This window comes from Corapipo altera, unplaced genomic scaffold (genome assembly GCF_003945725.1).
Source record: "Corapipo altera isolate COAL_440 unplaced genomic scaffold, ASM394572v1 22b, whole genome shotgun sequence".
NCBI lineage: Eukaryota > Metazoa > Chordata > Aves > Passeriformes > Pipridae > Corapipo > Corapipo altera.
In genome coordinates this window covers 5561492-5587590 of record NW_020884876.1, presented here as the reverse complement: position 1 = coordinate 5587590, position 26099 = coordinate 5561492, and the positions used below count along the sequence as shown (strand labels likewise).

The 26099-nt window shown below is 39.4% G+C and overlaps 1 protein-coding gene across 1 annotated transcript; it reads left to right on the top strand.

The window, feature by feature from the left end:
* The first annotated feature begins 1442 nt into the window (after nucleotides 1-1442).
* Nucleotides 1443-19962, top strand: ASAH1 (N-acylsphingosine amidohydrolase 1). Its single transcript, XM_027635704.1, has 14 exons — nucleotides 1443-1580; nucleotides 7432-7478; nucleotides 7671-7761; nucleotides 8994-9080; nucleotides 9967-10045; nucleotides 10939-11013; nucleotides 11854-11899; nucleotides 13259-13403; nucleotides 14552-14606; nucleotides 14826-14907; nucleotides 15547-15678; nucleotides 15907-16030; nucleotides 16602-16658; nucleotides 17325-19962. Exons 1-14 carry the CDS (start codon nucleotides 1503-1505, stop codon nucleotides 17412-17414), a joined length of 1188 nt encoding a protein of 395 aa, XP_027491505.1. The 5' UTR covers nucleotides 1443-1502; the 3' UTR covers nucleotides 17415-19962.
* The last annotated feature ends 6137 nt before the right edge of the window (nucleotides 19963-26099 follow it).

Genomic DNA, 26099 nt, shown 5'->3' with positions numbered 1-26099 from the left:
AGGCTTCAAAATGTACTAAAGATGATAAAGCATCTAGACAAAGATAGTAAAATCCCTAAAAGCTGTCTACTCCAGAAATAAAAGATGAGCAAAAGGGGCTGCAGATGTTTAGAAAATAACAGGACCAACTTAATCACACTCTTTCTTACCATAGTCCATAATAGTATATTCAGATATCTGCAAGTAAATACAGGATTTTTGTCTTATATGTACTTGTTTTCAACTGAAAATATTTTCCAGGTCCTATAGAAACTGCCTGATTTCCTGTTTTTGAAAGAACACTCCCGTGAAAATCTCAAGGTTTATCCTGTTATGCTGTAATTTTCCTTGTTTTCTAAATCCACAGATTCGTTCTCTATCTTCTTTCACCAGTGCTTAATGCTTTTCTGCTTTGGTCTCTAAAGCTCTGTGCAATTTCCCATCTTATGCTCTGAGCTGGCTCCTTCCTACATACTTGCATTCCCTCCCTTCACCCAAGGCTTTCCCACATTACAATACATTTCTTTTATCCTTCCTGTTTCTTAATTTCTGCAGTTCCTTGCAGCTTTCCAATCAACCTTCTGCCAAGGACTTCCCTTTTTTTTCTTGACACCCCTGGTTTGTTTTGTAAGACAGTTAATTGCACAGTCAATTAAGTCATGATATTAAAGACTGTATCACTTTTCTTCTGCTTGCCTAAGAACACATGACACATCTTGGTCACTACATAAAGCACATGACACAAGGTAAAACACAGGCAATCCCAGAAGGTTTTGAGTATTTTGTCATAGTGCTTCCCACAACTGTTGCTAACGTATATGATCATTAAATGTTTATTTGCTCACACTAAAATGATACCTTTTATTGTAAGTTATTTGGAGTATGCACTTTATTTGGCTGCTGACTTGTACTTGATATTACAACAAATATTACAATAACCTGATCTAATGGGTGGTATCCTTGCCCAGGGCAGGGAAGTTGTAACTAGATGATTTTTAAGGTCCCTTCCAACCCAAACCCTTCTACGATTCTATGAAATAGATACCATTTATGTATAGTAATGAACAAATAGCACACAAGGTGCTTATGGCTGGATACATCTCATGTCCTGTATTTCTCATCAGTCTGCCCCGTTGCCTGTTTCCTGCACTTCTAAGCAGGCAAGATAGAGAGAAGTCTTCCTAAAGAAGGCGCCTGCCTGGCATCTCCTTAGCACGAAGCCTGCCTAAAATCTTCCCAAGGACACAGAGTAATTAAAAGTCCCAGCGTTTACGAAGTGAAAACTGGTGCCACGGGTTTGTCTCAGTGTTTCCAAAGAGACGCGATTTTATTTCGGATTTCCCTGTGCGGAGCTTCCCTCTCGTGAAAGTGCAGCTGAAAATGGGTTCCGCTGCTGTATTATAGATGGAGAGGCGGGCCGTGTGGGCGGTGGGAGGGTTCTGTCCCTGCCGGGCGGGGCCGTGTCATGTGGCCGCGGCTCCGGGAAGCGCCGAGGGAGCGGGGCCGGGAAGGAAGGAAGGAGGATGGCGAGCTGGGGCAGGGCGCTGCTGGTGCTCGCCGCGCTGCTCGTCCTGGCGCAGCTCTCCTGGGCGCCGGACCCGGTGAGCCTGGGGCGGGAGGGGAGCCGGGACGGCGCGGTGGGTGGGATCGCCCCCAGCCCTCACCGGGGGATGGCGGGGGGGATACGGCCGCTCTTCCCCACGCCGGAGGCCGAGCGAGTGCTCAAACCCGCGCGTGTGGATGTGCGGGGTGTCCCGCTGCCCCACGGGCTCGGCGGCTTCCAAATGGCTCCTGTGGCGCGGCCGGGACGGGCTGTGCCACGGGTATGTTGTACAAGTCCTTGTTCGCTCCTGCACTCGGTTTCATGTGCGTCTGTAAGGTCAGTGTTGCCCTCTTACGCCAAAGCGGCGATTTCCCAAAGGAAAGTTAGGACGGGCTTGCTAAAAGTAGGGACACCTCGGAATCTGCTGAGGGTATTTGCTGTAGCTCACCCAAGGAGAAGTGTTAGAGTAGGTGGGCTTGGGATGTCGTTTCTTGTTCTTTCGGCTGTTTTGTTGTTTGGGGTTTTTTTAAGCTGAATAAGTGAAATATTTAACTTTTGGTGGAGCTGTGAAGTTGGAATGGGGCAGAGGTAGTTACTTGGAACGGGCTGGCTTCCATCTTCTGCATATGTAAACAGCTGCTCTTGCTTCCTGGTGTATTTTTTATTCCTGAAGTAGTGAAGCACTCTAATCTCAGCAGTTCCTGAATCTCCTCCTCCTCTGTAAAGAGGACAGGTTTTAAATATCTCTGGATTTCAAAATAATATTTTACAATCTGTTTTTAAATATTTTGGGAACATCTACTTCCTTCACTCTAAGACTTTTCCTAGCAAATGTTATTGATTTCGGGAAAATGAGTATGGAATTTGTGAGAGGGGAGAACTACAGGAAAGGACTGTAGATATCTGGATGACCCATGTTCCCTTAGCTTCCTGATTACACAGAACTGGGCTCTCTTCTCGCCTCTCTCTTCTTCCCTCTCTCCTTCCAGTCCCATCCCACCCATCTCAGAGAAGTTTCCCAATACTATAAGCCAGCTCTAGCTTAAAACACCTTCAGAATTTTAGCCAAAAGTATCCTGGGGTATGGAGTGGTAGGGACTGGAGCACAAGTCCTATGAGGAGAGGCTGAGAGAGCTGGGGTTGTTCAGTCTGGAGAAGAGAAGGCTTAGAGGCGACCTCATCACTCTCTTCAACTACCTGAAGGGAGGTTATAGCCAGGTGGGGGTTGGTCTCTTCTCCCAGGCAACCAACAATAGGACAAGGGGACATGGGCTCAAGCTCTGCCAGGGGAGGTTTAGGTTGGATGTTAGGAAGAAATTCTTTACAGAGAGGGTTATCAGGCATTGGAACGGCCTACCCAGAGAGGTGGTGGATTCACCATCCCTGGAGGTTTTTAAAAAGAGATTGGACGTGGCCCTTAGTGCCATGATATAGTAATTGGAGTTGGATCAGGGGTTGGACTTGATGATCTTGGAGGTCTTTTCCAACCCAATCTATACTATGATACTATGATACTATGATAAGAAAATGCCAGCTATCAGCAAAGTCTAGTCATTGATTTTTGCATTGGATTGTTCTTGGTACATCTTTGCACTTGCATCTAGTCCAGTCTGTGTCCAGACTGCAAGTTGTGCTACTGTGCAGCCAGATATCAGGCTTGGATATTTTGGTTTTGTTTGATGTACTGGATTGCATCATTTGCTGGAGAATAAACAATTTTTGTCTTCCTACATACAGCTGTTTGGTTTCTTTTCATTAACAGAGAACATGGCAGCTAAATGTCTTGAATTACACCTCAGTGGAGCAGACTATCAGTCCCTTTAGCTTTCAGTTAGGCCCCCTCAACCATACTGAACTTTTTGTCCAAACTGCAATTTAAATTGTCTTGGTCACCATTCCTTCAGAGCTGCAAGAGTACTCTTAAACTGTCTGAACAGCATTGGGACTGCTGCAGCACAACAGAGTGCTGCTTTGGCATTGTCCTGTGAGGGAAGGGGAGCAGAGAGAAAACCATGTTAGACCACAGAGTTCATAGACCAAAAGATGCTGAATATAACAGATTGACTGAAGGAGACTGAATGCAGTGTCCTTAAACTATGGAATTGTATTTAATAACTCAAAGAGGTAATTTTATATTTATTCTTACATATGAAGATCAGAAACACTGACTATTAAGGAAGGATGCCACAGATGATCCACTTCAAAAATATATTTGAGGGTAATTTAAAAAGTACTGGCATTCCTTAGACTGGAAAAGCGACATTCAGTCTATTTCATATTAATGAAATTAGGCTAGGTGTCAAAATATTTGCTCAGCAGTCATTAAACCTTGCATTAATTTGCTTTACTGCAGTGTTTAATAACTGTTATTACTTGATTTTTTTCTTCCTAGTTAGGAGTTCATCTCAACAATTTTCTAGCTATTTGGTTCCTGTTCCACTCTACTTTTTTCATAATATTAATCTTCTGTGCCACTTCCATTTTTTTCTTTTTATTTCTGTCTTTCCCCATATCATGTTCTCTTTCTCCTCCACTCTGTTATCTTCCTTTTAGTGTTTTAATCCTATGCTGCCGCACATCTGGTTTTGCCTCATTATGTACATCCAAGTTTGAAAGTCAGTAGTACATCAGATAATGAAAATATGCAACCTACCGGCAACAGTAGGTTGTTTGGTTTTTTTGAAAAAGCAAACAAACCCAAACTAAACAAAAAAAAGCATTAAATCACCATTCACGAATAGCTGTATTCCTCCTAGGGGGTTCAATACATGTTTGAAAAGCAAATTTATAGTGATAAACTCCTGTTTGGAGCCAGCTTCTGCTGACATTTTCTAGGGGACCACCTCTGGCTTGTCACATTGGAAAGTGACAGCAATTCTGTTGTGCTGGAAGAATGTTTCTTCTTCTATTGCACAGTATTTATTGTTCCTCCTCTACTGTCAGGCCTCAGAAGAGAGGAGAATCTTGCTGACCACAGCAGTAACTTCATAGCTTCTTGTTTCATTCTACTTTGAAAAAGTTCTTGATGGTTTTTTATGTTGCTGCAAGAAAATCCTTTAGGTGTCTTTTTTTTCTTTTTACCTTGTCAGAAAGATTTACTGTTACTCTTTAGCTGATTGCAAAAGGGAACAACTTTTTGTTCATTGTTAAAACTTCATGTAAAAAACAGAAGCCAAAACACTTTTAATTTTCTAGTTGTCTTTTTAAGTTATTGCTTATGTTCCAGGGGAAGCCATGTGAGGAGTGGCTGAGGTCACTTGGCTTGTTAAGTCTGGAGGAGACTGAGGGCAGACTTCATCACAGTCCACAGCTTCCTCACAAGGGGAAGAGGAGGGGCAGACACTGATCTCTTCTCTCTGGTGACCAGTGACAGGACCTGAGGGAATGGCCTGAAGTTGTGTCAGGGGAGGTTTAGGTTGGATATTAGAAAGGTGTTCTTGACCCAGAGGGTGGTTGGGCACTGGAACAGGCTTCTCAGGGAAGTAATCTCAGCACCAAGCCTGATGGAGTTCAAGAAGCATCAGGACAATGCTCTCAGGCACGTGGTGGAATTCTTGGAGTGTCTTGCACAGAATTAGGAGTTGGACTCAATAATTCTTGTGAGTCCTTCCAACTCAAGATATTCTGTGATTCTATGATATAATAGTTTACCTAAAGAAACTACTAATAATCTTGACTTTCTTCAGATACCTCAATCAAGCAGTTTTGAAAGATGTATGTGTTGTTTCAGGAATTATTGGTTCCTTTAGCTTGCTTTATCCATAGACAGATGAGGAATCTAAAATTACTGCATGTAAGGAGGAAACATTTTCTCTGTTACTTCCCCCTTTTACTGTTGCTTTCTTCACCTCTTTTGTGACTTAGGTTGCAAAGGTCTGGGAAGATAAAAATAGCTCCAAATACAGGATTAAAGTCTCAGGATGAAGTGTCAGGAGTGACATTCTGTCACATTTAAGAGTGTTAGCACAGGTGACATTTAGCACCAGGAACATCACCTACAGTCCTCTGAAATCAGTTTGCATGATTGCCACTGTTTCCTCCATGTGCTCATGGGCTATACTGACAGATTAACTGAACTTTCATCTCTTTGAGATAATTTTTTGTTACAGGCTTTATCTGTCAAGAAGCATATTTTTGAGAGCAGGTTTCTCCTGAAGGTCCAAATCTGTGCACCCATTGCAGTAGGATGCATGAGTAATGTCACTTTTTCGAATTGATTATAGTATTGCAGGATGGAAAATTTCACAAGACAATTGCATTAATACTGTTAAGCATTTGTCTGACTTTGCACAAAGCCTGTGACTTTTGTTGCCTAATTAGTCATCTGATATCCTTCCCTGCCCTCCTTGTTTTGACACTTCTTCATTTTGAAAATTAAATGGCCTTTTGCATTTGATCTTTTGTTCCAGCTATGCAAAGGCTATAACAGCACTGCAGTGAAATCTAGGAAACACTTCGCTGCTGGTCCTATACCTTCGTCTCACATGTTGGAAAGCCAAAATTCATATTGTGCTTTCTCCCAGCAATTTGAAACAATACAAAGAGAAGCACATGATAACACACAGAAAGCAATCCCAATTCAGAATTGCTGTTTCCGGTTGTAACAAATTAGGCCAGTGTTTAAAGTCCGTGGCATTGTGTAAGACATTGTGTTTTCTATAATAATACATTAAAACCAGATAATGGGATTAGACCAAAGAGAACATGGACATTATTTAGCTTGTTCCAGTTTAGTTTGTTCAGTTAGGTCACTGCTGGAGATCTTGTCCCAGTTTTCATTGGAACCAGAATGCATTATAAGGGCACACTTGTAAAGTAATCTAATTAATACAACCAAATAAATATTCAAAATCAAGGGTGGTGAGGAAGGGAAGTGGTGGAAGGATTCCTACATATTTTTGTTTCTGTTCTGTCTCTCAAACACTTGTGCTTTGGCAGCCTTTGTATGGACTCCCAGAACAGCACATGTACCTTTGTTTTTTTCCTAGTGGGACATATTGTGCTTTAAGGAGCTTACTGAACTTCTCAGGTAGCTAAGGGACCAAATCTGGTCTATTCTCAACTGACTTGAAGCAGAAGTACAGGTACCTAGTAGGCAATTGATTGTATTTCACTGGGTAGAATGTGCAATTATCAGTGGCATATATATGCTTATGTTTATGTATTTATATGCATGCTTTATGCAATTGATGGGAAAACACCCTTGCATTCACTTTGAGTACACCTAAAATAGTTCTCAGACTTTCATTTGTAACTGGCCATGCTTGCAGTAATGAAGATAACTATTTTTAGTTATATTCCTGAAATGCACCTCTCGTAATGTTTAGCACCACTTCAGCAGCATTTTTCCACACTAAATCAAAAGTCCTGCCTTTTAGCTCATTATGCCAGCTGAGTAATATGCCCAAAGTTTAGTGTGCTTTCCCTACCCCAGCTACACAGTGAAACTGAACACTAAACATAATGATGAATGGTGCTGTAAAATGGGATTATGAATTGGACAAACGGAACAAACTGGTCCATCCTGAGATTTAAGGTTTCTGAACTTGTATAAAGAAGTAAATAAAGTAATAAGTAAATAAAGTAAGTAAATAAAGTAAATAAATAAAGTAAGTAAATAAAGTAAGTAAATAAAGTGCTCTTCATTAAATCACACTGAGTAAAAGTGGGTTTGTATCTTTATCATGAACTTGTGCTTGCCCTGGACTACATTAGGCACGTTGTCTGAAGGTCTGTCAGACAGCATGGGGAAGTTGCTGCTTGTCTCTACCTCTTCTGTTCTCCTCTGCACCCTTCCCAAGATTTTGAATTAACTGACTAGTCCTAAAGGTTTAATTCAAAACTAAGTCTGCTAGAATAATACTGTTTTAACAAAGAAGCTAAATAGTAATGTGTCACTGTCTTTACAGTATGGAGAAGAGTGCAGGAGTAAAATGTACCCTCCTTCTGGACCAACGTAAGTAATCTGATTCAACTTGTCTAGCAAATTACAGAGAAGTTGTGATTTGCAAGTCTGAACAGGGTTTTTTCTTGAATCTCGTTCCTGTTGCAGATCTAGAAAATGCTCATTACAGGTGGGAAGCACCTATTTTGTCAAATGTTTTTTCAGAGCCTTCTTTGAATTTGATCTCTGGTGTTTATCTTTCAGGTTCAAAGGGAATATACCCACATATGTCATAAATCTTGATTTACCTCCCAGCAAAAGATGGGATAACTTGATGCAGGACAAAAAGACAGAGGTAGGATATGCAGAGCTTGTTTGAAGTTTCGCAGGTATAAAGCTAGCACATGGCCTTTTATTTTCAGAAAGGTTTTGGAAAGGAATACAGCTGCTAAAGTTATATGAAAGGGATAATATTTTGAGTTGACTTTTTTAATATGATTCTAACCTAAAATAATGCTTGAGTAAATTTTTTTTTCTGTTCAACACTTGACCTAGCAGTATCAAATATAGAGGCGCTGATGTTTGGGATGTAAGGGATAAAATACAGTGTGCCATAGAGCAAGTGTGTGCCATTTGATTTATCAAATCTCTTTAGTGATGAAGCAGTGCAGGATGAAGGGGGAGGAGTACACCAAAGTGTAACTGAGGCAGCATCCCTTCTCCTCTGCACCTCCCTGCTTCTCTTAAAACACTGCATGAGATGGTGAAATGGCAAGGGGGAAATTAAGAAATTCCTGCCCTTTTCAGGGATGTTGGTTGTAGCACTGGTGTTTACACAGCAAAAATATTTTTTAAAATACTTGAGCCTATTTCAAGCTACTTAAAACAGCTGTTCTTCTGAAGATTGCTAAAAATTCAATTCAGTAATAATTACTTTCTCAAACAAGGCCAGGGCTTTTTGCTGTACCCCTGCTGACCTTGAGCTTTCAACTCTGAAAGCCAGACAAATTCTACTTACATGCTAATATTTAGTTTTAAAGTCTCATTTAAACCAGTGGGTGTTGGAAGCTTCAGGTTGCACCTTAAATTCTGAAAGGTTTTATCTCTTGTGTACTTTGGAGTTAGATGGAAAGGAACTGTTATTTGTGGCCATTCACATGGCACAAATGGAAAGCATGTACTTTTATAAGAACTTCGTCAAGTATTTTTGTCTTCAAAAGTACCAGTGCTTAAGCAAAGAGCTTGTAATTAGCATTTTTAAAGATAGAACAGGGCAGAGTATTAAAATATGATCAAAGGAACACAAGAGGAGGATGGGTTTCCTGTAATCCATTTTCTCTGGTAGAAGGACATGTTGGAACTAATCTAGAAAGTTACTTGAACAAAGCTTGAAGAGTGATTCTCTTCAGGAGTGTCAGGGGTTGGAGGTGTTTTTCTCACCAAGAACACCACATTTAGCACTTTATTTAAATACATATTTTCTCAACAAAATGTTTTTCTGAAAGGTCTGTGAAGGGGTTCTGTTAATATTCTAGCAATTCTTATGATTAAGAGTTTCTATTCAGTAAAATCTCTTGTTCTTTTTAGCTGAAGACTGTGGTCCAGAATATTAAAGATATAGCAAATACCTTCTTCCCCAGCGGCAAAGTTGTTGACATAGTGGATAACAAAATAGTAAGTATTTTCAGCTTAATTATTTTATTACTGTAGGCTCTGACTACCAGAATTAAAATGCTACTAAATTTGACAGATAAGAACTTTAAAAGTTCCTAATTTACAAGTTCTTAATTCCACTTCCAGAAAAGAACAGAAATGCTATTTAAAGAGTCACTCTGAAGTTTTGCCGTCTTGTCAACTCTGAATTACTCTGAAACCATCAAACAAAAAAATGCATGTGCCTCTTCCTCCTCTGATTTTTCCCAAGATCTTTTCAAGTTTGGATTAGTCACGCTAGGCAAATATGACTTAGTTAATATAACAGTAGCATAAAATCAGGTTTTGTAAACTGTAATAAGGGTCTGATTACAGGGACAACTTTGACCAGGCCTCATCTTAAAAAATAATTTGATTCAGATTAAAATAAGCTTTGGCATGGAATCAGGACAGGGGAAAGCAGTGTAGCGGTAGACACATCATAAAGTCAGATTTCTTCCCCATTTTTATTTGCAGCATATCCCTGTGTGCCTGAGTGGCGTTGACATAAAGGCAGCACATACAGGTAGTCATACCAATGTGGGAAAGTTAGGGATGCCAACAAACGCTGACATTAAGCTAAATTCCAGTTGAGCTTTTAATATATACAAGTCCTACTTCACTATGTTCCATCTATTGCTGCTAAGATACTGTACTAGTCTCCATTGCTCACGTCAGTATTTTGATAAGTAATAGTTTTTACTTTTCCTAAGTATGTGCTTGTCTTCAAAGGACTCTGCAAACATCTTCAAGTTCTACTGGCTGCAGAGAAATTACATACTCAGTAGTTGTGAGAAGGGTGTACCTGTTGGAGAGTAACAAAATAGTGTTAATTTAAACATACGTCATACAAAACTTTTCTTTTCAGGCTCATCTGACCGCCACACTTCCTTATCCTTTCAATGAAGAACTCCAAGGGATTGCAAATTCCTCTGGGATTCCTTTGGGTAATAGTTTTCAACACTCATTAACATAGTGGAAAACTAGGAATCCAGACTTGTTTAAAATTAGTACATTTACCAGTCTGCAGTTAGTTGTAGTCATCTGAGATCTTAACAAATTATTAATTAAGTAGGTAAAGCAATAAATTGCATCTCACACTAAATAAAAACAATATTTTAGAGAACTAAATAAAATCACATACGCCTTTCATCTGGCTGGGACTTCTCTGTAGAGTTGTGGTTTCTCATTCCTAAGTTTTGGGAACTGGAGCAGGTCTCAGCTCCTGTGCACCAAAATTTGGGGGAATCCTTTATTCTCATCGTTCAGCTGTGTGTCTGCTGTTGACATACAAAGGGCAAGCTCAGTCTCATGCTGTGATTTCTTTCCCTTGTGATCCTTGCTACTTCCTTCTGCCTTCCCTTTACACCTCCTGCAGAAGAATGCCATTCCAGGTGAGAAGTAGGCACTGAATTCTTCCAGAATTGAGACAGAGAAGGACTGTTGACCTGTTCCCACTGCTTCCCTCATACAGGAGCAGTACACCTGGTGCCAGGCAGCTGCTCCTATATGGGAGTAGGGGTACATATAGCAACTTTCTTCTTTTAAGTGAATTTTATAGCTTCTTGTGAAGTTTCCAGACGAGGAAATAGCAATGATTGTCATCTTTCTTTGTGGTAAGGCAGAAGGCCAGGAGATTCTGATCCTTCTGTTTGCCTTTCAGAAAGCTCTTGATTTTGTTGAACCAGTTATTTCAAAGATCAAATAAGATTTAAACAGGAATTCTTAATAGAAATACGACAGGATAATGAACTTTGCAGTATGCTTGTTTCTAACCATTTTTTTTCCTGTTCATGGCAAAAGTTTCAAAACTATTGAACTTTGTTTCTTTTTGTTCTAGGGGAAATTGTTATTTTTAACATCTTTTATGAAATTTTTACTGTATGTACATCAATAGTGGCGGAAGATAAAACAGGTAATGTAACCCAGAATAATTTTAATAGTTTTCTTTTATGTAGAAGAGGTTCCACCTCAATTATACAAATACAGTCCTCCTCAGCTGCAGGCAAAAAGGTCTAGTAAAGAGACTAAAAGCAAGGATAATAAAAAGGTATTCCTTGAGAGGGGAATAAGAGATCACAGGTGTTTTAGGTTAAAAAAAAAAAGGACAGAAATACTTTCAAAGATGGTTTGGGTTTGGTTTTGTTGAATTTTTTGTTTGTCGGTTTAGGAAGTCTTTTGGGGTTTTTTTTATGGTTGATTGGTTGGGGTTTTCTTAGTAGGTGGTGTTTGTTTTTCTAGGGGAAAGAAACACCAGCTAGACACCTGAAACTTTCTCAGTGCCATGTGGGATTTTGCATCTAGTTTCCAGCTATTGCATATGTATGGCACTAGAGACTGACAAAATAGTTCTCTCTTTTAAGAAGATAGACTCTTTCATTCTCCTTCTCAGTTCTGCAGCCCTTGTCTGCATCTGTTGCAGCTTAGGAAGTTTCTAAGGGATTCTCAGACAGCTTACAAATGTCTCATTTTTAGAGGAAGCTCAATGTGTTGTCATTGCATTAAGATAATGTGGAAAGCATCTGAGGCCCAGATGGACAGCAGTCTGCAAGATTAATTGATCTCAGTTATGGCAAAACATTTCTCTGCTCAAAAAAACCCCAACCATTATTCTGTGCTTATGAAAAAGGCAACTAGAAATGGTATTTTCCTTGCTTACTTTCCCAGGTATTTGCTTGCTTAGTCATTTCTTGCATTTCTAAACTGAAATTTGTCTCTTTCTTTAAAAAATCTTATTTGTTTGTTTATTGTATAGGGAAACTGTACCATGCCAGAAACTTGGATTTTGGACTCTTTCTAGGGTAAGTACCTAAACTTGTGACTTTTTTTTTTTTTTTTTTTTTAACCCAAAGAAAAAGCTAGCTGAACTTGAAATTTCTACATGCATTTTTTGAGTCTAACTGATGAACTGGATGTTGTTAAGACAGTGACAAGTAATTCTGCATTGTGTGTTGTGCAAAAAGGCTAAAATGAAAAGGATTATTCTGCTGATGTTATGTCAAACTGCCCCAAGTGCATCAAGAACAGTTGTGTCACTAAGTTTTTTCTCAGCTCCAGTTTAAACTGTCTCGAACCACAGAGTGATTTATCTCTGTGGCACAGTATGTGCCTTATCTCTGAGGCACAGTATGTCTTGTTCTTTACATGATGGGATGAAGCATCAATTTTAATGTATGCAGTGAAATGGGGATTAGATTGAGGCTTGGTTTTTTTATGTGTTTTTCTTTTTTCTTTTCTCGGATTATTCCCCCCGTTACTGTACTGTACTTTACTGGCACTTCCCGTGACTCATCATTTCCACTCAGGAGTCAGTGATTTATATTCCACTGATCTAACACCGTCATTCATTTGGATACAAACACTGTAGTTTGTTGCCCAGCACTGCATTCTCTTTTAGCTCTCATTTCACACCCCATGATCAGGTAGTTCAGCATTTGCTTTTATTACCCCAGTATATTTTTTAACATCACTCATCCAGACGACGCTCAATGCCCAATTGGAATTTAAATGTTCATCTTCATTAAAATTCTCACCTGCCTATCAAAAACTCACTTGTTGTCCACTGTAACTCCACCAGACCGTTGGTTTTGCATGTGTTGAATTTCTCTCGCTTGTCAGAAATACATGTGAACATGTTCCTTGAAAATTAAAGAAACTTCAAAGCTGTTCCCAGAGCCTGGGTTGTTTTCAGAAAATGTAAGGATCTGCTAAGTGATCTTTATCACTCTCTTGCCTACAAACTGGTCTGGCTTATCTTACAAAGTCAACTTGGGACTTCCCTTCATGTAGAGAAAATCCAGTAGTATGTGGTTTCTCTTCTTTGAAAAGTAAGAATTCGTGGTTTGGTGTCATAGGCAGTACCTGTAGCCTCCCTTTGCTATCAGGAACAGAAAGAAGTTATGTGTGTTCACAACAAACCAGCTGTCGTGGTGGTGCTGTTTAATCCTAAGCACTTGGCTATTTTCACTGCCTGCCTATCTGTTTAGACTTCTTAGTTGTTTCTTGCTGGTGCCACTCAGGTAGCTATGGAGCAGTGGTGTTGCTTGACATGAGTAAGATCAGAGGATAGGCATCACACGCAGCACGCCTGCATGCTGTGAAGGGAGATTTTAAAATCTACTGAGAGAGGGAAGTTTCAAATTATGTACTATGTTCTGCAGGTGGGATGTTAAAAATAACTCCTGGACTTTAACTCGGGAACTGAAGCCTTTAGTGGTACTCTTGGACTTCCAGAGGAACAACAAAACAGTATTCAGGTCTACAAATTTTGCAGGATACATAGGCATGGTGTCTGGAGTCAAACCAGTAAGTATGGGGAAGGGGCATTGACAGTTTGTTAAGAATGCTTCAGGCATTCTTGGGATGTTTTTTAATAAATGATCTCTTAATTGTTCTGGTACACAGCATAGCTACTTGAAAAAAGATAAAAGAAAGCAGTGCTGCAGTCTTCCATGTGAAAGGAGATTGCCTAAATGAAATATTTCACTTTGGCAATTCTTAAAAACAGCATTGAATTCTGAATACGAACAGGAGTGATTACAAAGTGCTCAAGTAGTTAGAGTTTCTTGCTAGCTAATAGGTACTACTGTAATCTCAGAGGTGAAATGGTGTACTTGTGCTATTTTAACTCTTTCTCCAAACCTTTGTAGAAAAAGAACTCCTAAATTTTAAGATTTTTTGGTTGAGTTTTTGTTTAATAGGTACCTGAAATCTGAGGGTTATCTACATCTTAAAAACCAGCTGTACAGAACTATACCAGGGTCTGCAGCTTTCCACAACTTCTCCTTTTCTACATGCTCTCCCTTTATTCTCTATTATAGGTAGCCCTTCCTGTAGTAGAGCATTCCTTATATAAACCCCTCCATTGTATCAATTTATTTTTGTCTTCGGCTCAAATAAATTGGGAAGAGTCCGTTCTGAATATGATCCAGTGTAGCTGAATTCCATTTTTCTCTGAAAGAAACAATTAGAAGAATTTGAGTTTGAATTGCATGTTGCAAGTAGCATGGATTGAATCAAGTGCAGCTGCACGCCCCTGTGAATACCAGTAACGTATCAGGGTGTACTTAGCACTGGGACTTAAACTGGAATAGTACACACAGGTCTGAGAAGAAGGTGACATACAGCAGGGAAAGGAAAACTGGTAACTCAGTAATGCAACACAGACCAAAAGAAAAAATGGCCACAGGCTTGACTTGACTTGCTTAGCATAAAAACATGCTTTGCTGATTGCTCGGCCAGGTCAGAAAACTATGAATTATCATTTCTGCTTATTCAGGCAGTGATAAATTAGGTTCTTCTCTACATGGGATTGATCTTGCAGTCTGTTACTCGAAGAGGAAGAGTCTAACAAACAAGAAGCTCAGTTGACATCTAAATTGCAGTGCTACCTCTTGTTTATTACTGGTACTAGTGAGCTGGCAATGGATGAAGGCTTGTTTAATGCTTTTCAGAACTTGTTCACACTGACAATGAATGAGCGTTTCAGTCTTGATGGTGGTTATGTGGGTGAGTAACGCTCATTTCTTCTATTATTTCTGTACAAGTCTTCCAGAACTTGGGCATACCAATTACCTTAATAAATAGTAAATATTGACCTTAATAAAAATGATGAATAGATTCCAGATGAGTAAGATAACACACAGCTTGTTTTAAAGGCTGTGAAAGTTGTAATTGCATGAGTGAACTGTCTGAAAACAAATTAGTGTAACCAGTGATATTTTGCAGGAATCTTTGAATGGTTTCTTGGTAGAAGAGACGGTATGTGGATGGGCTTTCTTACAAGAACAGTATTAGAGAATGCTACAAGGTATTTCCCCTCCCTCTAAATATTCTACTGCTTTAACTTGCTTTGCTTTCAACTAGCATGAATACTGTGGATCTATGCTTCGTATCCAGTGATACAGATACCTTCCTAGTGGCCCTAACATTAAATTGTTCTGGTATTGCTGGTACTCTAGAGCGGGGGCCAAGATGTCACACATGATCCCTCAAATTTTTTTCTCAGATTTTTTTTTTCTAATGAACCTGGTACACAGGTATCTAAAAGCATAACAGCATTCTGCATCAAAACACATCCAACAGGTAGTTGGATATTATATTAAAGGAAGTATATAGTATATATAGGAAGTAAGCAGAAACAAAGCTGTCATGCAATTAATTAATTCAGTGGAATATGACACAGTATGTCATCATCATTTTATTCATGTTTTCATATAGAAAAAGTACAAAGAGCACCTCTAAACAACCATACTTTAGATTCAAAATGAGTAGAGATACTTTGCTTAAATGTGTTCCTTCATTGTGGTCCTGTCTCCTCATATGTACATGAAGGGGGAGGAAAGACCAAACTAGTAACAACCCAAACTTTTCCTGCATCTGTGTAACTTGTCCTTCAGTACTTGAACCATTTATAGCATTTAATAGTCCAACACTACTTTATCCACAGTTACCAGGATGCAAAAGACAAACTGGCCAAAACAAGACTGCTGGCTCCAGCTTACTTTATACTGGGTGGAAAAAATTCTGGAGAAGGATGTGTGATAACTCGTTCCAGGACAGCTGCTCTGGATATCTGGGAGTGAGTATGCTTGACCTGACACCCAACTCAGCCTTCCAGAAGAGTACAGGTTCCACCAATAATAGTGTCTGCTATTTCTTGTGACTTCTGTTGTACAAAAACTTACTTCTTTACCATTACTGAAAAATACCGCAGCAAGCCTAAAAAAACCAGTATATAGTATATACTGTATATATGTACTTACGATATACTTAGAGAAGAAAACATAAACACAGATGTCTTTTTCAGCCTTGATATCAAGAAAGGCACATGGTATGTGTTAGAAACAAACTACGATCGCTGGAAGCCTCCACTAGTATTGGATAATCGTAGAGGACCTGCAATGAAATGCCTGAACCACACAACACAAGAGGTAAAAATCCTCCAGATATGTCCTATCCTGCTGTTTTGAAACTCCCACGTTACAGTACTGACCTGACACAGCCAGGAGCATTCAGGTTATTTTCAAGCACAGCTGTAATGATAGAAGTGGTTGGCGTTTTTATGGTAATGTGTCTCTGCTTCTTGGTAAAAAGTGCCAGCTGGCCCTTTACATGCTTCTTTTTCTTTTTTTTTCCCCTGGTTTTGGGCTTTCTCTTTGCCTAGGCAGGTTTCCTGCACGTATTTTCAGCAGCTGCATATGCAGGGGATAAACTTTGAGATACTTTGAGAAAGACTTTCAGTGTTTCCTGGGTAGTTTTACATCAGTGAAATTCAAACACACACTGTCAGGCAGCAAACATAGTCCAGTGTCCCATGCTCTACTGAGATCTGGTCTGCTCAAGTTTTTGCAGCCTACATTCTTCTGATCTCAAGGTGTATGGGTATCATGTGCTCTTATAGCTATATCTTGTTATGTAATTGAGCCATAAAAAAGTTACTGTTTTCAGCATTTACACTAATAGGATAACATTCCTTAACATCAGTGTATAATTTTCTTTCAGAACCTCTCCTTACCAGCAATTTATGATGTTCTCTCCACAAAGCCTGTCCTCAATAAGGTAATGCTTCTATTTTTGCAGAAAGTTTAGAATACGGGGCAGACCACTAATTACTGTACATTTAAGGAGCAGGTCACAGCAATACATTCAGGGTTTTTTTAGGGGAAAACATGGATGTAAAAACAAAACAAATTTCACATTACTTTGTAAATGCAAAATGTAATTGCTGGAATAGCAATTTTCCGAAGGCCCTACAGCTTTAAAACTCCGAGTAGCCTGAGCCCTTTCCTCATAGCTGGCTCTGGCTTGAGGCAGCAGTTACTCTACAGACATCGTGAGCACCCTTCTAATCTGAATTAATCTGTGATATATTCCTTTGTAATTAGCATGAAACAAGTTAATATACCTCATGGTTTGGGCATACTACAGGCACATTCATCTTGTAACAGAAGATGTTTTAGTCTGAACTTGCAGTTTTGATGTTTAGAATAAAAAAAGACTGAAGGAAGGAGTGAAAGGAGGTTTTGGATTATAAAGTTTAGTTATTATGTTTAGTGGGGGCAGCATTCTTGACTAAGAACACAAGCAATTTATACTTGCATGTTGTTGACTAAAGAAGGTAAATGCTCATTTTAGTTGAACTGTTCAGCTGATATCAGAGACAGGTTTTCACTAGTTGCTGTAATGAGAATTTTTTTCTTTTTTCTTCCTCCCACTGCCTGTTAGCTGACTGTGTGCACAACGCTGATGGAGGTGTATAATGGTCATACAGAGACTTACCTGCGGGAATGCCCAGATCCCTGTAGTCCCTGGTAGTCCTGTACCTTTCCTATGTTGGAAGCTGCTTGTCTGAATATTTCTGGAAAGAGATTCGTCAGTCTAACTCCATTCTTCAGAAATCTAATGGCTATATAGAAATGTCAATGAGCTTCTAACAATGAAGGACCCTTTCTCACAGCGGACTTCCTTGCTTTCTAACAGCAGTACTGCTGACAAGAAATGTATTCTGAGTGTCTGGTGTGATTTCAGCCGTTTCTGCCAAATGAGTTCAGCAGTTAGCTCTAGATCTCTTCAGTCTTGACAGTATTCTTGTTTTGTTGTTGGTTGTGGGTTTTTTAATTTTTGTTGTTTGGTTTGGTTTATTTAGATTAAAATACTTCTAAAGCACACAAGTTAAAATGGCACCTACCAAGTATGAAAAAGAATTGGGTACAAGAAGACCATCTGGGTCAATACAGTTCTGTTATTCTTTTGTAAGCACTTAAGATGAATATGTCTGATATGCCCTGTTATAAAATAACCTAGCAAGTATCATGTTTAGTCACAGAAACAAGGTCTTGGGGAAATATCTAAAATTAGATCTGAGCCAAAAATGTCTTGCCACTGATTTAAAGCTCTTTTGCTGAAGCTCTTTTTTGACCTGTTAACAAATTATTTTTTTTTAATACAGAATTTTCTGTTCTCAAAAAAAATAAATACTAATACAATAAAGAAGAACTACTTTCTTTGACCAAAAATACACATGCACTGATTTCATACTTCGGTGTAAGTCACTGTACACGTTACATATCACGTGGCATAAAGGGCTTTTACTTCTTAATAGACTGATTTTAACAGTGTCTGAAAAACTGATTTGTTCCTTAAACTGATAGTTAAAGTTATTACCATAATAGGGTAATTGGGTTGCTTTGGAAGGATTTCGTTTGTTTGATTGTTTTTTTGGAAAGTGGGGAAGGGAAGCCAGGTCAGGCTGCACCATTGGCCAGAATACAAATTAAGAAAGTAAAGGTCATTTGGAAATAGAAGTAGTAGCACCCTAATACCCTAGGAAGCAGATAAGGAAGCAGTATTTTCATCTGTGTCACTGGCTACATTGCTGGCACTAGTTTCCAGTGCCAGCTCTTATGTTTTGTAACACGCAAAGAGAAGACACTGGAGAGTAGGCTTAGGGGCTGGTATATATGGTAGTTCCCTTGTAATCTTTCCTAAACCACCCTAGGAAAGAGCTGATATTCATAGTCCCACTGATCCAGGAATTTTAAGTTGCTGTTGGTGTAAGGAAAGTGTTAGCTCTCTCTTTGGTGTCTGCAGACAGTATTGCATAAGGCACTCCGATTAAAACCTGCAAGTTCATGACATCCAGTCACAATGGGATATGCAGAACAGTATTAGTGTAGTGCAGAAGCTGAGAACACAGGATACTACAGCTTCCTGTTCCAAACACTAAAGCAAATTACAACTTTTTTTTCCCCCATAATTACAAATTTAAGAAATCTAGAGAAGGGAAAACAAGTGATTGTCCATAATAATCTCCCCAGGGAAATGGTGGATTCCCCAGGTACTTTCAAGAGTCTGCTGGACAGGGTGCTGGGGCATCTTGTCTAGACTGTTGCTTTCGACAAAAAGGTTGGACCAGATTATCATTGAGGTCCCTTCTGGCCTGGTATTTTATGGTTAAAAGACAACCTTTCATCATCCCTTGTTTCAGTAGCCAGGTTACATCTTACTGCAAACTCTGTTCTCATTAGAGGTTCTCCTTCCATCAGCATTGGAAGAAGCAGGGACAACAGGAATACTATTTGGCAAGTAGCTGCTGATAAAGAAACATGGCTTCTGGTTGAAGAAAATGAAGCACTGATATTCTAGGCCTTAGAACAATGCTTGTAGTAGCACAGCAAGAAGCAATTCAGAGGGATGTAAAACAATAACACATTGAAAACACACAGAAATCAACATCCCCCTATGTAAACTGATGTTAAAAAGGGCCAGTCTAGTTGTACATCTAATTTTTTTTAACTGAAGTATGCAAGCAGAAGTATGTTAGCATGATTGTACTACCAGAGTCCATTTTTAATCTCAATTTTGAATATTGAACCTATGTAAAACAAAATCAACATAACAGCATGATTTAATTAGGGAAAAATGCATGTGTGAAACACAGCTCCTGGGACACCTGATTCATATAAAACAGTTAAACCAAGTCAGATGTTATAGTCTGTACTGTGGAGAACACATCATGTGCTTCTGAGTGCGGACCTTAACCTGGTAGGGGGTTGTTCAGATTTATTTGGAATGAAGTTGTGTAACAGCCATAATCAAATTACTTCGTAATTTAAAAATAAGTTTACGTGCTTAATTAGTCCTGTCCCACTTTAGCATATGTAGAGCAAGGCACTGTAGACTATTTACAGTCATTAACTAATAATCTTTTGGTATGTCCCTTGTGCAAGACAAATCTACATTTCCACACTGGAAATGGCTTTATAATTGCAAGAGCACAGCTGAATCCCATGAATGTCTGTCCAGAGCTTGAATGCCTATGCCTGCTATTGACTAAAATAAACAAAGCTGTTTAAAAACAAAACCCCCAACAACTATGTATTACTGTGTCTGCCTTAATATACAAAAAGTGATTAATGTGATTGCTTATTGATTTAACCTTCATCTGTCAACTCTGAAAGCCCTTGTTCTGAAGGTTTTCTAAAACCAGACAAAAAGCTTAATTTGCTCTTGTTACAGATTTCTTTGCTCTTGTTACAACCATTTTTAATGTCAGTTTACTGCCTTCCCCCTGCTTCTGCTGCCCTAGGCACTGTGATGGAAGCTAAGACTATTTCACTGAAGAAATGTTTGCAGCTACTTGCAACGTTGGAATTTCATTTAATTGCCTTTTTTTTTAAGAGAAAGACACAAATAATGAAAATGGGTGTGTTTCCTCATATTAAATTGCTGTACACAGCGTTGAGGTACCTCACAAACACCAGGAGGATGGTCTGATTACTTCTTTTTAGGTTTTTTTTCCCAGGTCAAGTAAGCAGCCATATATATTTTTCTCTTTAAGTTTACATAAGAGATTTATGCAGTTTTCCTAGTTCTGTTGTGAAAAACTCCAGATATTTATCAAATGGTTTCAAAAAAAAAACAACTGTATATGTAAGCAAGAAGACAAACATACTTTTTTTTCATTACTGCTGCATAGTGTAGTTCTAGGAAAAGCAGCCAGTGTTTTAGCTTCTAGCAGATGTAAATAGAAAGAGTTAATCCAGTTTACTGTAAACTCGATTAAGGTATAACAGGAAAGATAAATTATTGTTTGGGCATTGGCATTTAAATGCAAAAAAATATGTCAGTTTGCCAAGAAAATTTTACACCTCTACAGTTTCAGGAATCCATGCAGTGAAGCCCCATATCATTTAAAAGGAAGAAAGAATGGCATCTCCTATGCTAAAAAACAAAATTTTTGCAGCTAATGAGGACAGGAGAATCCAAAAATTTGAATCTTATCAAAATCAAGCAGTAGTTCTGGGACACCCAAGCAAATGAGTTTGCATTAGAGTCAGTTGCATGTTAAGGCTTTGCTTAGAAGCAAAACTCCAGAGCAGTGCTCATGGATGTCCTGGCAAGTACCTGCAAGGAAAGCAGCAAGAGTAAATAAAAGACTTTCATTGGACTGAGCAGGTACGATGGAGAGTGGACAAGGAGGGAGCAGTTGAGAGCTTTAGGCAGGCTCCACAGCTATCAGTGAAATACTTTTTCCCCCCAGCACAAACACTTTCACACAGCCAGCTCTTTAGGTTACAGGTGTAAGGAGAAAGAAATGCAAAGAAGAAGCTCAAAAGCTTGGATTTCATCTTAGTGGCAACAGCAGGCAAATTACCTGCTTATGGCATGGATCATCAGATGCACTCTTCTCTTTTTGGAGGACCAGAATTGGTGAGAAAGGCACACCCAAGCTCTCTGAGCAGTAAAACCTCTCATCCTTTGCACCAGAAGAACAAGATGAGCCAGGAGTAATGCTCAATCAAAGCAGTGGCAGAAGCCACAGTCTGCCTTGGGAAGAAAACTCCAGATACTTATGCATTTTATAAGAAGCTGCCTTGACTGTTATGAGAATCTGGAAACACAACATACCCATTGACCAAAAGCTGTGATCAAGAAGCAAGCAGACCATGCAGTTGTTCCCTCTAGATCTGCTTACAAGTTTTTCAGAGGATCATAATTTGTGGAATCAAAGGTCTTTTGTAACTATGTCTGCTCCCACACGCTGTCTTAGAAGAGAGGACAATAATTATAAAGGACTTAGCCTGTTTACATACCAAGAAGCACTGTACTCAGGACATTTTCTGATCTATGGTGAATCAGCTCTGAATTACATTAATTGCATATGGGACAATCTCAGTCTAATTTGTTTTGCAAAGTTTGTTCTCCTAGCTCAAGGGTTATGCATGAGCAATAGAAGGATCTCAGTAGTAAGACTGCCTCTGTTGGGGATTCTGCACTGAAGGTAACTCCAGTCATAAGGCTTGCTTTAAGGTTTTCCACTGTTAGTCTTTGTCTTTCTTTTAATTTTGATAAACTGTCTCTATTCATCAGATACACAATGTAGAAAAAAATTGATCCCTAGGCTTTTCCCTCTTTGTATTTCAGTAAGAACAATATTTTTTTTTCTGTAGTAAAGCAAATTAGATCACAAAGTGCTGCATTGCCATCATGTTTTCAAAGCAGAACTTTAATTCAGGTACCTAGAGGAGTTTGGATTAGACATATTTTCCAAGGCTACACTCACTATCTGAATTACACCAGTATTTAAACCTTTGGGTAGTTACATAGAATTTGCATCAACTTAGTCCCCCAAATGTTATATCTGCATTCCTGCAAGAGGTGTACATGCAGCATCCCCTGTTAAGACAGCTGTGTCCGGCTCCATGAACCTTCTGCGTGAACCAGGTGGGAAAAAAGTAGAAGTGACGGGATGGAGAGGAGAAAACAGAGAAGGAAAAAAAAGAGAGAGAGAAGCAAGAGCCAAAGTGTCAGAAAATGTCAGAGGAAAGAGAAGTAAAACAGAACAGGAAGACACGGTAGTGGCAGACTATGAACTGCAGTATGCTCCTCTGCTGACCCTTCCTTTCCTGTCAGCTGAAGCCTGAGCCAAAATGTGCCTCCCCATCTGCAGCAAGATTTTTTTTTCAAATTATGCTGAGAGACAGCAGCTCTAAACTGATCCTCTAAGAAAAGAATATTGAAATTAAAAATACATGTTATCTCAAGCAACTGTTCTTCAGATTTACAAGCAAGATAAGTTGCATTAGAAATATACTAAGGCTGTGAAGTAGCCAGAAGCCAAGAAGCATAGGAGCCACTCATTCCCCTTCCTTTTTGAATCAGATACAGTCTCTTTGTATGATCCCAAAATTCCTTTTACAGAGATCCCTTGTTTCACTCACTGCATAGGACAGGCAGGCTGTGTTCCTGTGATGAATGAGGATGGCATAACAAAGGCGAAAGGCTTCTGCTTTGTTCCAGTTTTCAAGACAGTAAATAAGATAATGCCTTGCAAAAGAAAGGGTGGTGTTACAGACCAGGCAGGTCTCAGTACCTACTGGGACAACTAAATTCTCACTCCAGTTCTGCCACATGCTGCCCAGGCAAACCAGTAGATTGTGGTGTCTGGCTGGTGCCCAGTCTGTGATACCAGGGGTTGTATTTTGGAAGTACTGATCACAAAGGTAATCAAGACAGAGGGAGCTATGCTGCAATCATATAAAGTACTGTAAAGTGAATCCTAATATTTTACCTCTCAGTTCAGGCTCTCAAAATTATTCAGAAATCTTCATTTTGAACTCTCTACCTCAGAGCTCCATATGTAACACAGGCACAGTATTCTCTGATCTTTCTCAATATCAGGAAGACAAAAACATAAACTAATGCAAAAAGTCTAAAGCCCTCAAACAAAGTTGATTTAGTTTGAACCCAGCAGGCCTTCAAGGATCATGGAAGTAAGTAATGCAGGGAGAGCACCATAGGGAAACTGATAAGAAAATGAGTCATTTCAATGCAAGGTTTGGATGGTTCATAAAATAAGCAGGGCTCAGGGTCACATGTTGAGTGCTGAACATGGACACCTCCCATGTTAGCTGAGGCAGAGACTTCTTTAAAGGGCCAGCACGGGGAAGAAGAGAGGTGACTGTGATTAAGAGCCCTGTGTGCACAGGGCAGCAGGTTACATACAGGTTCTTAATATAATCCTGATGGCTTTTTATTTTTTAGTGCTTGAATTTACAAGCTAGAGATTTTATTTTTTAAACTGAAGGCTGGGTATCAGTTGATGAGATGAACATAATATACAGCAGAACGTAGCTTCCACCTGTCTGTCTGAGAAGGGGCAGCAGATGCTGAGCCCAGAGAGGACAATAAAGAAACTTAACACAGATCCCATTTACTCAAGGTGTGCATCACAACCTCCCACCAGGCCTTCTACACCAGCTCCTGCTCTGCCAGTGGGCCAAGCACACTCTATTTGCTCTGTGAGGATCTTTATAATACCTTTGCCCCCCAAAACAGCAACCCACTAATTTTTGCCTTCAACCTCTGATCAGACTCTATATTTATTTCTCCCGAGACTGCTCATTTGATTACCTGCTTTCTTTTTATCAGGTAGCCTACAAGTGCAGTGCATGCCCAGACCATTCCAGATAAACATCCCAGCCACCCAAATGGGTTTGGAACTGAGCCAGGTGACTTTGCCTATCCCCGTCTCAAGCTCCCACTTTCAATAATGTCTCTATTACACAACATCACAACAACATACTGGCACAAATCCTGCTTCCCACGGCCCTTGGTGCCAGGACTACCTGCAGTCTGAAATACCTTCTCAGACCACATTTTACTTTTTTCTTTTTGTTGGCTTGACAGTTTTCACTCCGGCTTTGAGTGTGCAGAGCTGAGCCAGCACCTCTGCTACGTGGGGGTTAGCTGTGCCTGCTGAACAACCCTGGAATTGTCAGCCACAGCCTGCACAGGTGGACTGCCATTTCCTGTTTCTGAAAGCACTGTTACCAGCCACACCATCACTCTTCTTAATTTAGAAAGCTGTTTCGTGTCTCGTGTTTTGGTTCCACACTTCCACACACAGGCTGAGGGCTGTAACAGGAATAACAGCACTGAGGTTACGCGACACTTTCCCTGTTCAAAACAGTCGGTGAGGAAACCCACGGGTATTATTTGTTGTAAACACTTCCCACAGACTAAACCCAACAGGTACCAGCAAGTAGTCTTGCTCCTCTGTGTTTTCCAGTGTAACATGACAACAAAGGAGCATGCTTGAGAACCACAATATGGAATGAAGTATGTCTGTTTAATTTTACCTGTGTGGACATTTTAAATTTATAGTTGAAGGTTCATGCCAATTATACTTCTCAGCTGTAAGTATCTGCCAAATGGTTTCTTATCAATGGAACAAAAAAAGAGCAGCAGCAGGGTTTTCCCACAATAAGGCATGAAACCAATCCCTGCTACTGTAAATCATAAGCAAGAGCAGAGCTAATCTCATGAATTTTTTTTACAGTCACTTCTTGCACGTTCTAAGCAGCAGTCTCAAACCTTACAAATGTTTTCAAACCTAAATTCCTGATACAGCTGCTAAAATATGAGGGATTTTTTTCTGGCATTCACTATTTCTGAGGTACTGACTTCTGTAGTGACATTATAAATGCCAGTCCCACAACCTGTCCTGTGCAGAGAAACACCCATACCTGGGATCTCTCCATGGACCCATGTACCAGGTAAGCCAGAGAGTCAGAGTTGTTCCAGCAATACAGAGCTGTAACAAAAGCACAATGCATGCTGCAACATGTACCAAGGAGACGTAAGTCACATCACTGCAAAACACCAGCCTCCGCGGCCCATATATATAAAAAAATCTGAAAGAGGCAGAGATTTGAGAGGGAATGTGATGACTGAAGTCCTAATAGAATTTAGTATTTTAACCCTGGACTGTACAGTGTTTGGCAACTTTATTTCAACATTGTTTTTAAACACAGATGTCTAACCCATAAAATATTAGTATCCATAACTTTATCTTCCAGAGAAGTATAGTGAAAAAATCATCTTTGTTTCCTTTTGAAGACATAAATGACCTAAAATAATTAATAAGTAAAAATACAGAAACTATTAAACATATAAATTCCATCTTTTTCCTTTTAAGATATTAGTTTCCAGTTTGGTTTGGTTCTGAAAGCTTCTAAGCAAAATGTGTAAATTATCTATACTAAATACTTGGTTTGCAACAAAAACAAATAGAATTAATTACGATGTTACTTTTAGTCTTCTAAAGTTATGCTAATGAAAACACTAATCAAAGGTTGCAGTCACCACATTTTGAGTCCTTGCCTGTTGTAGGTGGATTTCATTGAGCAATAAGATTTATAACTTTATCATGACGCAACCTATGTAAGGCTGAACTCATTTAGTTGCTAATGAAATGTGATCTGGGGACTCTTGCACCAGCTGGGTAATGATTAGGGCTTATCACAGATAGGTCTAGGAAAAGGCTGGGAAATACTTAAGCTTGTTTTGCAGTTGCTTTGGGCTCTTAAGAAAGGAGCAATTTTTCTGCAATATCAGCCTGAAGTTTTCTGCCCATACAAGAGAGGTAATGATAAGGCTTTTAACTGATTTGCAAGTGATATGGTTATATGAAATCTGATAAAATGCTACTAAATC

Coding starts and splice junctions, on each gene's coding strand:
- ASAH1 (XM_027635704.1), top strand. CDS start 1,503: ATGGCGAGCTGGGGCAGGGCGCTGCTGGTGCTCGCCGCGCTGCTCGTC. Junction 11,014..11,853: donor AGTGGCGGAAGATAAAACAG/GTAATGTAACCC, acceptor TTTATTGTATAG/GGAAACTGTACCATGCCAGA. Junction 11,900..13,258: donor GATTTTGGACTCTTTCTAGG/GTAAGTACCTAA, acceptor TATGTTCTGCAG/GTGGGATGTTAAAAATAACT.